This window comes from Ambystoma mexicanum, chromosome 1p, assembly GCF_040938575.1.
Source record: "Ambystoma mexicanum isolate Mex_15411 chromosome 1p, UKY_AmexF1_1, whole genome shotgun sequence".
Lineage (NCBI taxonomy): Eukaryota > Metazoa > Chordata > Amphibia > Caudata > Ambystomatidae > Ambystoma > Ambystoma mexicanum.
Window position 1 is genome coordinate 1,035,397,379 of NC_090921.1, and position 12,518 is coordinate 1,035,409,896.

At 46.0% G+C, this 12,518-nt stretch overlaps 1 protein-coding gene across 2 annotated transcripts in view; it reads right to left on the bottom strand.

The window, feature by feature from the left end:
* RFWD3 (ring finger and WD repeat domain 3) overlaps nt 1–12,518 on the bottom strand; it is a 580,144-nt gene that overhangs the window by 303,930 nt on the left and 263,696 nt on the right. For both annotated transcript variants that reach the window (XM_069604073.1, XM_069604082.1), the window contains one exon: nt 3,179–3,293. In XM_069604073.1, the coding sequence (XP_069460174.1) occupies nt 3,179–3,293 (115 nt within the window). The remainder of the gene's footprint in view (nt 1–3,178; nt 3,294–12,518) is intronic.

Here is a 12,518-nt window from a genome sequence, read left to right on the forward strand (position 1 = left end):
TCTGCTATAGGGCAACCAGTGATCTGGGTGGAAAAAAGCAATCTGAGGGACCTTGGCGCGTGAGCGATTTTGGGTACACTACAAGTCACGATAGGCATAGTGTTACAGACACGCCTATGCCGACGTCCCCTTTCGGTCCCCGAAAGACAAGATGCAATACTCCGTGGTTACCAATAGATGTCGGACCATATGCACAGCATGTGATTCTAAGCAGATTAACAAGCATCAGAAAAACACTAACACTCAAGGTTTCTTGATTAAACAATTATTAATTTATTTAACAGTCAGTTTGACTAAGCCTTCTTCAGAAGGGGCAATATAAAAAGTAACAAATACAATCCAAAATACACACTCTTAGTTTCTCTACATCAGAGCAATACTGAAAAGGATGTCAAAGAAAAAAGGTTATAGAATAAAACGAGAGATCACACAATTATTCTAAAGCAGTTAAGTACTTTTGAACCCCCAATACAAAGTAGATTAACCGCTTAACCCCTTCCTGGAAGGAAAGGTAAAACACAATGTCAGAGAAAAGAAGAGTTATTCGGGGAGCCTGGCCAGCCAATGTCAATTGGGAAAAAGTCTAGGTGAGTTGAAGCACTTCTTGTAGGAGAATAAAAGTCTTGCACAAAGTTTTTGTAGAAAAAGTAGAATCAATGTAGGGCCACACGCTGGGAGGCTTGTGAGAGGTAGAAGATGCAAGCAACTCTACAGAAGCAGTCAAGTCTCAACTGAGATCAAGTAAGGTTACAACAATAAGAGGCAAGTCCTCTCAAGCTTTACAGTACCTTTGGTTAGAAGAAATGTTTCCAGCTGGATTTTGTTCCTGTGGAGCTCTGTAGATGCTGTGGTTTCTGGGCCTCAGTCGTGGGGATAAGAGGGAGGATGTCTGGGGACTCACACTGCAATGGGACGGTCAGGGGAAGAAAAGGACAAACTTCTATTCAGCGGCACTTTGTGGTTACAGCTCCTCGCGTCTTAGCAAATAGCACCACTGCGGTCTCACTGATACCACTCTGGACTTTCCTTGAGTCTGGGGTCCAGCACTCGGTTGAGGTGGCTCAGGCTTTGTCAGTCCTGCTTCAAGGAAGTCCGGGGACTCTTCCTTCAGCACGGGTCTGTTTTAAAAGTGATGCACTCCGTTTGGTGTTCCTCTCCCTGGCACCTCAGTTCCAGCAGCCGCAGCAGAGGTACAGCCAGCTCTGAGAGGATGTCCAAACGAGTTCACTTTGGAGTGGATTGGTCCCAACAACTCAAGGGGAGAAGTCGTCCTTACAGTGGCTTCTCTAGTCGAGGCGAATTCAGAGCTTCAGCACAGCAGCAGGGTTTCACCGGGCAAACCAACGGTCCAGGAGTTGCAGCAGGTGTCTCTTCCAAGGTCTTCTTCGGATTCCTTCGTCCAGTGGTCGACTGCCTTCCAAGCCAAAAAGCCTTGCCTTTTATGCAGGTTTCTCCCATTCATTCCAGCCTAGCTGTCAATCACACAGCAGGGTGGCTGTCCTTGCCAGACAGCCAACTGCCCAATCACCTTTGGGCCCATTCCTGTAACCAAGGGGATTAAGCACAGGGAGTTTCGGGCACCTCCCTCACTTCCTGCCCCTGCCAGACATACTGGAGCAAGAGGCAGGCTTCACTCGTGAATCCCGCCAAAGACAAAATGAACAAAGACACCAAACCTGGTTTGGTGCATTGAGTACATCTGAAGGAGGACCGTTCCAGCAAGAAATGGTGAAGGTGAAAAAAAAAGACCAGGGCCATTTTGACAAAATGGGCACCAATGGGTGTTTTACCAAGACTGCAATTGCAGCTCGCAGTTAAAAACACACAATGGTAGTAAAAGGTAAACCACTGCCACCAGCTATTAATTGTAGAAAGGGTAACATAAAAATGTTACATGAAAAACTAGACAAAGGGGATACTAAGTAACCCCTCCAGCACCCTATGGTAAGATGGTGTGTGCTGGGTCTAGAAAGTTACAAAATGTAAGTAAAGCCAATTTCAGTTCACTGCTCTTGAAAGCAGTAGTTTCACCAAGAGAATGTATTTAAACCTTTGGGAAATCTAGGAGACTTCCCTGTGCCACTGCACAGAAGGTGTAGTGTGTCACAATGCAAATATGATGCCTATGGAGTTTGTCAGACTTCAAAGTCGCAAGAAACACAGAGTCCAAATCACACAAAAATAGATGAGAGTTGAACAAAGGTCTCACTCTCTCCAGGTTAAAAAAAAAAATCAAAAGTCCTAGAGTCCAGGACAAGTGCTGGGGGTCTCCAAGGTAGAGAGGAATTAGCACATTTCTGAGAATTCTCCCTAACAAAGACGTTTACTATCTAAGAAGTCCCTCCGCTCCATAGACTCTACTCCAATTGACATTGGCTGTCCTGGCTGCCTGCAGACTCTTCCATTCCATTTAACTTTGATACTTACTGTCCTTCATAGGTTAAACTACTATTGCATGGAAATGTTTTAATCTAGACTTCACTGGAAGATTTAAAGAGCTCACATGCTCCGAGAACCTGTTTAACCTTTTTCCTTCCTCTAACCTTTAATTTCTGCCAACCTCCGAATCTACAAGGGGAACTAGTGATATATAAATGCAATTACTGTCCTAGTTAGTGAAGTCACCTCAGGGTGTAGGAAGTATGTAAGAAGCCTCTGTAAGGAGTATCTGCTAGCTTTGTGTTGATTCTGGAAAAGTATTTTAAAGGATATTTGATAGTTACATATAGTGTTCTTTTTAAAGAATGCTTATTTAAAAAACTACAGTTAAATAATTATTCATAACAAAACCCTTGAGTATAAGTGTTACTTGGCTACTTGTATTGGTGGATTTCATTGCTACAACTCACATTTACACCTCTTGAGATAAGCCTGACTGCTCAGTCACACTACCAACTTGTATAGTACAGGCCTATACCAATAGGTGGGTTACCCAATACCAAGAGGACAAGGGTTGTGTAGTCTCCCACAGGGTTACTACATCAATTATTGCCTAACAACATGTAGTAAGAGTTCTTCATAATTAGCATCTACATAATTAGCATCTACTTAAGATTCAAGTAATGTTCTCTTAGAGGATCCGTAGAAGAAACCAGAAGAATTGCCATCTTTCTGAAGAGACTATATACATATTATCTCACACTACCATTACTGGAGGTCAAGAGATCGAGATACCCACCTGGACTTGTTTCTTGTATCTAGCACACTCATCCGTCAGAACCTGCAACTTTAGACGGCAATGTGCAGATTCCAACTCAGCCTTTCGACGTAGCACCTGCTCCTGCTCCAGGGAACTGTAGAAAGAAAAAGAAACATGAAGCAGAAGAACAAGTTACTTACCCGGGTAACGTTTTTTCGACTGGATGTTCCTCCCAGGTATTCCTCATCTTTGATTTTTAATAGCCAGCTTCAGCTGCTTCCGAATTTTATTTTTGGCAGAGGGCGCTGTGTGTGTCGATGCAGTCGTCTTAATGTCCCTAGAGGACCTTCGTCTCAAGGTTAATGCTATCAAAAGGTATATATAGCATGCGCAGCCCCCGTTGGCTTCAGTTCTGATTTTTCATTCGGTAGAACTACCTGTATAAACACTGGTTTGACCGTACTAAGCTTTGAAGGTGAGAAAGCTGGAATAGCATGGGAAATTCTACTCTGGGAGTGCGATGAGTAATACGTGGGAGGACCATCCAGTTGAAAGAACGTTACCAGGGCTAAGTAACTTGTTCTTCAAATGGATTGTCTCCTCCTACGTATTCCTCATCTTCGATAGACTCCCAAAGCAGTGTATGTTTTGGTGGAAGGCGAAAGGATGTTATCAATGGTTTCCATGAACACGGAGGACAGCTTTTCCAAAGTTCCATCCTGACTGAGGGAAGAATCAAGGCAGTAATGCTTCGTGAACGTGTTTATTGAAAACCACATAGCTGCCTCACAAATGTTTTTAATAGGAACACCACTTTGCAGAGCCGAAGAGGTAGCCATGTCCATGGTGGACTGGGCCCTCAAACTTTCAGGAGGATCTTTGCCTGCCATCCTGTAGCATTCTGAAATTGCTAGAATGATCCATTTAGTTAAGGTCTGCTTTGTTACCGCCTGACCCAGTTTGTGACCTGTGTAACCTATAGAAAGTTGACCATCCAGGTGAAGTTTGGACAATCTACAAATGTAGAAGCTTAGAGCTCGACGTGGATCTAATTTGTGCAACATCTCTTCCTCCTGGCCAGGATGAGGTGGTAGGTAAAAAGTGGGTAACACAATCTTTTGTCCTACATGAAAATCTGAAATGATCTTAGGCAAAAATGAAGGCTTAACCTTCAGGACGACCATGTCCTTGTGGAATACCGTAAAGGGTGGTTTAGATTATAGTGCCTGCAACTCACTCACTCTACGGGCTGAAGTTCGTGCTACCAGCAAAATTGTCTTGAACGTTAGTAACCTTAATGAACATGAAAGTAGAGGTTCAAATGGTGCACAAATCAGATATTTTAACAACAAATTAAGGGCGCAATTGAGTACCTGAAAAGGAGATGGAGGAAACAGTTTCGAGTCCCTTCAGAAATTGTATCACCAGGGGTATCTTAAAATATGAAGTTTATTCAGACGAGCACTTAAAGATGGATAGCGCCACCAAATAGCCTTTAGTTGTTCCAACCTAGAGCCCCAGATTGGCTAGGTACAGTAGAAAGGAGAACACATCGGTTGTCTTGCATATTAAAGGGTCTACATTCTTGTCCCTGCACCAGCTGCAGAATTTGTTCCAATAGCAGAGGTACAAAGATTTCGTTGCTGGCCTTCTGGTCCGAAAGCAAAATCTGTTACGTCATCCGGAACGTCACATTTCTTGTATCTCAGCCTCTCAGAAACCACACGTGAAGGCTGAGTGTCTTGACCTCTGGATGGAGAACCCAAACCTCTGCTCGCGAGAGAAGGTCCTCTCTTTGTGGAAAACGTATTGGAGGGCAGATGGACGTTCTCCTGGCCCAATCCGGATCATGTGTTTCCCAAACTTTCTCCACCTCCTGATCACATGAGGAATGACACGGGGCTGGAGGAAACGTGTACATGAGTGGCAACTCCCGGTCCACCACAAACTAATCTCCTAGAGCTCCTCTTTGAGGAAATTCCCTGGAGCAGTACAGTTCACACTTCTGGTTGACACTGGTCGCAAATAGATCCACTTGAGGGAAGGGTGAAGATCTCTTGAAGGACTTCCTGAGCTAGTTCCCATTCGTGTGACTGCTCTGCCTGCTCAGAGCATCGGCCGCCGTGTTCTCCTCCTCGGCACGGCAAACTGCAGACAGGGAGATTCCTTCTTGTATTGCCTAGAACCAGAGCTGCATTGCCTCTCTGGACAGTGGTAGTGATCCTACATCTCTCTTGTTGAGATAGTACATGGCCACTGTGTTGTCCGTCATTATCTGGACATTCTTTCCCCGTACAGAGGACAGAAAGGCCTTCAGCGCCAGTCTGATTGTTCTCAGCTCCAAAAGATTGATGCGTAGTTTGGACTCTGATGGAGACCAACAACCGCCGATTGTCAGATTGTTGAGGTGGGCTCCCCACCCAGTGAGTGAAGTGTCCGTCACTACTGTTATCTCCGGCCATGGTTGCCAAAGAGGTTCTCCCTGCAGAATATTTTCCTTGCAGGTCCACCACAGAAGAGAAGATCCTGTGCGACCCTGCTTGAAAACTGAAGTAGGTCTGACATGTTGCCTGAGAACTGAGACCATTGAGTCCTGAGAGCCCATAGAAGGGATCTCATTTTCAGGCAAGCCTCTGGCACCAGAAAAATGCAGGATGCCATGAGGCTGAGCAACCTAAAGTCAAAGGCCGGGAGACGCTGGGCACTCTGAAACTTGGAGACCATCTGCAGAATGTCTTGAGCCCTCACCTTGGGTGGCAAGCTCTTTCCCAAGGATGTATCCAGTAAGGCCCGATGAATTGGAGCTTTTGAGATGGTGTCATATGGGACTTCCTGTAATTGAAGGAGAAGCCCAGTCTGTAAAGAGAGTGGCAGGGGACAGTGAGATGATCCAGGAATTGTTCACAAGAACACGCCCTGATCAGGCAATCGTCCAGGTAGGGGTAAACGTGAATCCCCCCTTTACTGAGACTCGCTTCCACCACCGCCATTAGATTGGTGAAAACCCTCAGGGCGGAGGTCAACCCGAAAGGGAGAACTCGAAAATGAGAACCGCCAATGCCGGACCTCAGGTATTTCCTGGGCTTGGGATGGATTGACACATGAAAATAAGGATCCTGAAGGTCCAATGATCCCATCCAATCCTAGAGTTGGAGGGCCTGAAGGATCTGAGAAAGTGTGACCATCTTGAACTTGTCCTTCCTGAGGAACTTGTTCAAGTATCTCAAATCCAAGATGGGTCTCTGTCCTCCATCCTTCTTTGGCATTAGGAAATATGGAACGTACCATCCTTTGTTCCTCTACGCTACAGTTACCAGCTCTATAGCTCCTCTCTAGCAGGGTCAAAATTTCCTGCACAAGGAGCGCATCTGGAACCCTCAAAGAAAGGTGCCCCGGTGGATAGTTCCGAGGTCTCTGAATGAAGGGAAGGCAGCAACCTTGGGCTATGGTTTCTAATGTCATTCTTTCAGATGCTGAGACATTCTGCCTCCCACTGGGGTTTCGTGCCTCCAAGACCTCCGAGAGATTTTGAGGCGGCTGAAGCAGTGGCTGTTTGTAAAGATGCCCCTGGTTGAGCGGGCTTTGCATCTCTCCCTTGTCCACCACAAGGGAATCTTCTTTGGCCTCTTTGACCAGCCATTCCTCTCGCTCTTCCAACTGATTAGTAGCTAAAGGATCTACCCCTCCAGGAAGGGCCACTGGGGCGAAAGGGCTGAGGCTGCCTATTAGCAGTACCTAAAGATTTGGCTGTCGCCTTCGAGGTCTGCTGCTTCTCAAGGCTTTCGTCAGCCTTGCTGCCAAAAAGGTGAGACCCGTCAAAAGGCATGTTAATGAGTCTAGATTGCAAATCCAGACTTTTTTTTTTAGTCACGCAAATCTGCAAATTACGGTGCTTGCTGCCATGGCTCTGCTAATGCGGTCAGCAGAATCCAGACCCAAATGAAGAGACTTGCACATGGCTTCTTTGCAGTCATAGCCAAGAAACCGTCTCCCCCCCCTTTGGGAATATGTTCAGTCGCCATAGAAATAGAGTCCCATAGAGTGAATGAAAACTTTGCTAAGGCACTTGTGGAGTTGGCTGACTTAAGAGCCATGCTGCCCACAGAAAATACTTTCCATGCCAATGCATCTACCCTTTTGTTATCCCTATCCGGTGGGATGCTTGGATAAACTGCCTGTTTTGAGGTTGGAGTGCAAGCCGGTACCTCCAGCCTTCCTGGGTGGGATGCTTTGATAAGTAGTTGGGGTCACTACTAAATGGGCGGTATTTTCTTGTCAAGTTCTAGTTTACTACCAGACTTGACTCCGGTGTCTCCCAAGTGGCAGACACTCTTTTTTGAAGTGCAATGTGGGAGGTAAAATGGGATCCTTTTGTGGACCTTTATCAAGGATGTCTGTTAGATCATCCTGCTCGAAGGGGAGGGTGGGCCTACTCCCTCCCAAGTGATCTACAACCTTAGACATCAACCGTCTATATGATGCATCTGCATGTTCATCAGATTCAGGTTTACCAAATTCTAACTCTGGTGAAGTGTTCCAACTCTGTTTGTAAATTTTCATACACTTATCAGGGACATTTGGTGTACCATACTGTAACCCAAATGGCGCATCGTTATCCGATGTCTCATTGTCCTCATAAATAGGAGGTTAGTCACTTAAAGTAATCCTTTCTAGGTAAAGGAATGTACAATTCATTTGGTAAGGGCGTCAAAGGCTTCAACAATTTGGAACCCGACGCTCGAAGAGTCGCAGATATTTTCAATGAAGTTGTATGTTCGACTTCGATGGGATCAATGGTGTTGAAGGCGCCATTGGTGGCAATGGCGCAGCTGGCATTGATGACCTTGGCTTATTTTTTTTTTTACTTGTGGCTTGAAGGATCCTTCAGTGATTGCTCATCGCGTTGAGGCTTCGACTGCTCTGGATGTGGATCTGGCCTTCGTCCTGGGCTTGAGGGCGCGCGGGATTGGGCTCTAGCATCTTCCTTACCGGCTTTAGAAGGCGCGGTAGGAGCATGGCTTGTCGAGGATTTCAAACATGAATGCTTCCCATTCGGCAGGAGTGATGCCTTTGTGGGACAGGATATAGCTCTCTTAGTAGAGGAGTTGGACGAAGAAGTCGAAGTGGGCTACCTATGGTTCATCATCTTCGACGATGACGAGGAGTGGTGGGAGCCACTCCTCAACCTGTACCTTTTCACCTTCTTCCTTCGAGGAGAGTCGCCTCTCGCATCGTCCAAAGAAGGTTTCTTCTAAGGGTTAGTCAATGGGGATTTCTTGGGGTTTCTACCTACCGCCAATTTCCCCTTTCGTGGCTTCAGAGCTTTACCGGTCATCGATTGGCATTTCGAACAAGCCGAAGTCTTGTGCTCCACACCGAGACACCACAAGCATACTCTGTGGATCGGTTATGGACCTCTTGGAACCGCAGTCCTGACACTTTTTAAACATGGTCTTCGGGGTAGTCGGTGTCTAAGATGAAGACATTTTCGTATTTTACCGAATAAAATTATTGAAGCTCGCTTTAGTTCTCAAATCGAATGCTTACTTGGAAAAACTGAATTGAAGCCAACTGGCGCTGCTCATGCTATATATACACCTTTGATGATGATATGCTCGAGACGGAGGTTCTCGAGGGACAACGAGTCGACTGCATCGATGCACTGCGCCCACTGCCGAAAAAGAATTTCTGAAGCAGCTGAATCTGGATATTGAATTTCAAAGATAAGGAATACGTGGTAGGACAATCCATTCGAAAGGTTTGTTTGTCTGCCTTCAAGGGATGAGTCCCAAAAACAGCAGGGGTAGTGGGGTACAACAAACCAAGCCCACATGGCTTCATGTACAGACATTCAGACAATAGCACTCAAGCTCTTCCAGCTCAACGACACCAGACAATGCACAGTGCCATCCACAGTGCTCATCACCATTTAAACCATGGCCCAATACCTAGCTTTTCAAAGCCATAAGCTTCAGGCATGTTTTAAACACCCCATATTAGTCCAGCTTTGGAATCCCAAAATGTTAACATTGTGTTTAAACTGTAGAGTAATTCTGAAAGGAAACCTTGCTCCACATCAAGGTTATGTTAATGGAGCACTTGGGACAGTTGTTGGCTTCCAGACTTATCCACATTTAAACATTCAGCTTGTCAACATCCTCCAATATGCCAATAGGCCAATAGGCCTCATTCCCGACTAAGAGCACAGTTGCTATTTAGTCTTAACCAGTAATCTCTGCACACTTAAAATACTTGGAGAAATCTGGCAGACATCTCAACAAAAGCACAAGGTATCACTGGGCGCCTTGAGGCTTAAAGAAAAATTGCAAGCTTGGTTTCATACTCAAAGTCCAAATGGAATAGAGCCAGACTGAAAATGGGTTTATAAGAATGTAATCCAGTATTTTGTGGGCGTTATAGAATACACAGACTATACACCAATTATGTACGATAAAAAGCAAAATAAAAAAGGAACCAGTTAATATAAGAGAATGATTGGATAAACAAGAAGAGGAATGTTTTTAAAAAGGTGGAAAAATTTGCCAGAGGTAGAGAAATATAAAGGCCAGAGATAAAATGCGACAGATTGGTGCCAACACGACCAAACGTACAAGAAAACAAATGTTATATATATTACTGGGATTTACATGTCAAGCGATTTTTGGGTTTGATTAGTGGGGGACAGGGAATACAAGATTGCTTTGATAGTGTGTTAATACATGGAAATTGGAAGTATCCCGATCCTTGTGTGCAAGTATCTAGGTGTTTGGTGTAAAGAGCATGAAGGCGTTGGAGTCCATAGAGGAAAACTTGTGTGCTCACAGTGGTAGGCTGCATTAGCGAGGGCTGTGGTATATAAGTTGGTTGAAAAGGTATAGTAATGCTGATGGTAGGGGTATTAGGAATCTAGAAGTGAGCGGCACAATTGGTTTGCATGTAGTGCGCCTTAGTGCAGATTTTGAGTACTTAGAGGGTAAGTTTAGCAAGGTGGCAGTAAGAAACTAGAGTGAAGATCTAGTTTGATTGCCTATATTACAGAGATGTCGAGCTGCTAGTGATTAACAAATTACTTGCCTCCAGAAATGTTCTTTCTGATGATACGCTATTATTCGGTCCCAAGTTATAAAATCGTTTTTTTAAAAAAGATTTGCAAAAAATAAAAAGATTTAGAAAGACCGCTCTGCGACTGCACAGAGCAGTCTTTAAATTGAACTGTCAGCCCCTGCGACGCACACAAATGCGTGCAGGGGCTGATATGCACACCAGGACCTGGAAGCACCGTCTGGGGAAGACATAAGTGTTTGTTGTGTGTGCGTATTATTTTTTAAACATTTTTTATTATTTTTTATAACAAAACAAACATTACAATAATTAGGACTTCCATATCCATGTCTAACTAGGTAACATTACAAGCTATATTCTGCAGTCCCACTCCCCCCAGCTCCCCCAACTTGAGTCATAAAGTCCAAATCATCAGCCTGTACATCCTCAGGCGGGTCAATTATCCCTCCCTCGTCCATGTCATCCTCATTGTGATTGGGCTGGGGGAGGCCCACCATGATGGCCACCAATTGCCTCCATTCGAGTAGGGGGTCCTACCTCCTCATCACCTCCCCTGCTGACCGCTTCAAACCAAACAGCCGTTTCATCCTCAGCCCATTTCAAGAGGTCAACCCACCACAACTCCATACTGGGCCTATGAGCTGCCTTCCAACACATTGCAATCCTCTTTTTGGCCAGGATGTATGCCAAATACTTCATCTTGCTAATGTGCTTCATATGACGTGGCCTGGGGAAACCTAGCATACATGCCCAGGCCGACTCCACCTCCAGCTTGATACTTTTTTCAGCCAGGCGTGTTTTCAGTTCAGCCCAAAATCTACTCCCCTCCGGACAAGTCCAGAACATGTGCAACATCCCGGCTTCCTCCTCCCCGCACTTGGGGCATCTCTGAATCGTTTGGCCCCCAAACCTAGCAATCTTACTGGGGGTCAGATATGCCCTATGTGTGACGTATAATTGGATTTGTTGGAGCCTCGCGTTTCGGGACACTTTCTTATGGCACTTTCTTATAACCTGTCCGTCATAGGCTCTCCCACCTCCTCCTCCCAGGCCTGTCTCAATAGGGACAATTCCCTCCCCACCTTGGACCCCAGTAGCTCGTATATGCGGGATATCTCGTGCTCACCCTCCGAAACATCATATCTCCATAGTGGCATCCGGTTGTTCTGTGAGCACCCCCACCGGCCATTTTTCTCGCACCCGCTTAACTAGTTTGGAGTGGGTTATATGTTGCCCTTTATGCACCCCGGTATCCTCAGTCAGTTCCTGGAATTCTAGCGCTACTCCATCCTGCCATATGTCTCCCAGAGTGGCCAGGCCCACGGGTTCCCAATATCTACGGACCCCTTGTATCAATTGGGGGTCCTCTCTGCATAGCGCCGCCAGCGGCACGTGCGTGGATAACGGGGCAGGGTATCCCGCCAACCACCATGCTCTATGCCACACCTCCCAGCCAAGCACCAACAGCCGCGCCATCTCCAGCACCCTACGCCTAGGCAGCCACACCCCCTCTCTAAGAAAATATGGAGCCGGTTACTTCCACAGCAGCCTGGTTTCTGCTGTTTCTTCCGCAGACAGCCACCTAGCCACATATTGCAATTGTCCCATTAGATAATATAACTCAAGGTTCGGCAGGTTTATTTCCCCCCCGTCACACAAATTCTGCAGTTTCCAAAGAGCCACCCTGTTTCTAGAGTTATGCCATATGAAGCCCCTGCACAAGCTGTGAAGACTAACCAGAAAACGCCTGGGGATCACATGCGGGATGTTTACGAAAAAGTAGTGTAACAGTCTGGGCAGGACTCCCATCTTGATTGGAGCTGCTCTCCCCATCATAGCCAGGGGCAGTCTGGACCAAAAACCCATGCTATTCTTGATGCTTTCCACTGCCTTCACCGTGTTGTGTTTATGCTCTTCTCCTGTCGTGTGGTATAGGTCAATTCCAAGATATCTGAACGACTTGGTTTGCCAGGGTATTGGCAATACCTGCAATACCCCTGGCGGGACAAATCTGTATCTCCCTGAGGGAAACATGCTGGATTTCTTGGGATTTACCGCTATACCGGAAAGGGCGGCATACCGTTCCATCACCTCTAGGATGTATTGTGTATTCTCTTCTGGGAAACGCAGGTACAAGAGAAGATCGTCAGCGCATAATGAAATGAGATGTGGTCCGCCTGTGGTGCGTATCCCAATTTCTCCATATTGTTGTCTAAGACAGACAGCCAGCAGCTCCAACGCTAATATATACAACATGGGTGACCAGGGGCAGCCCTCTCTGGTGCCCCTGCTAAGTTGCCATTTGTCTGAGATTGTG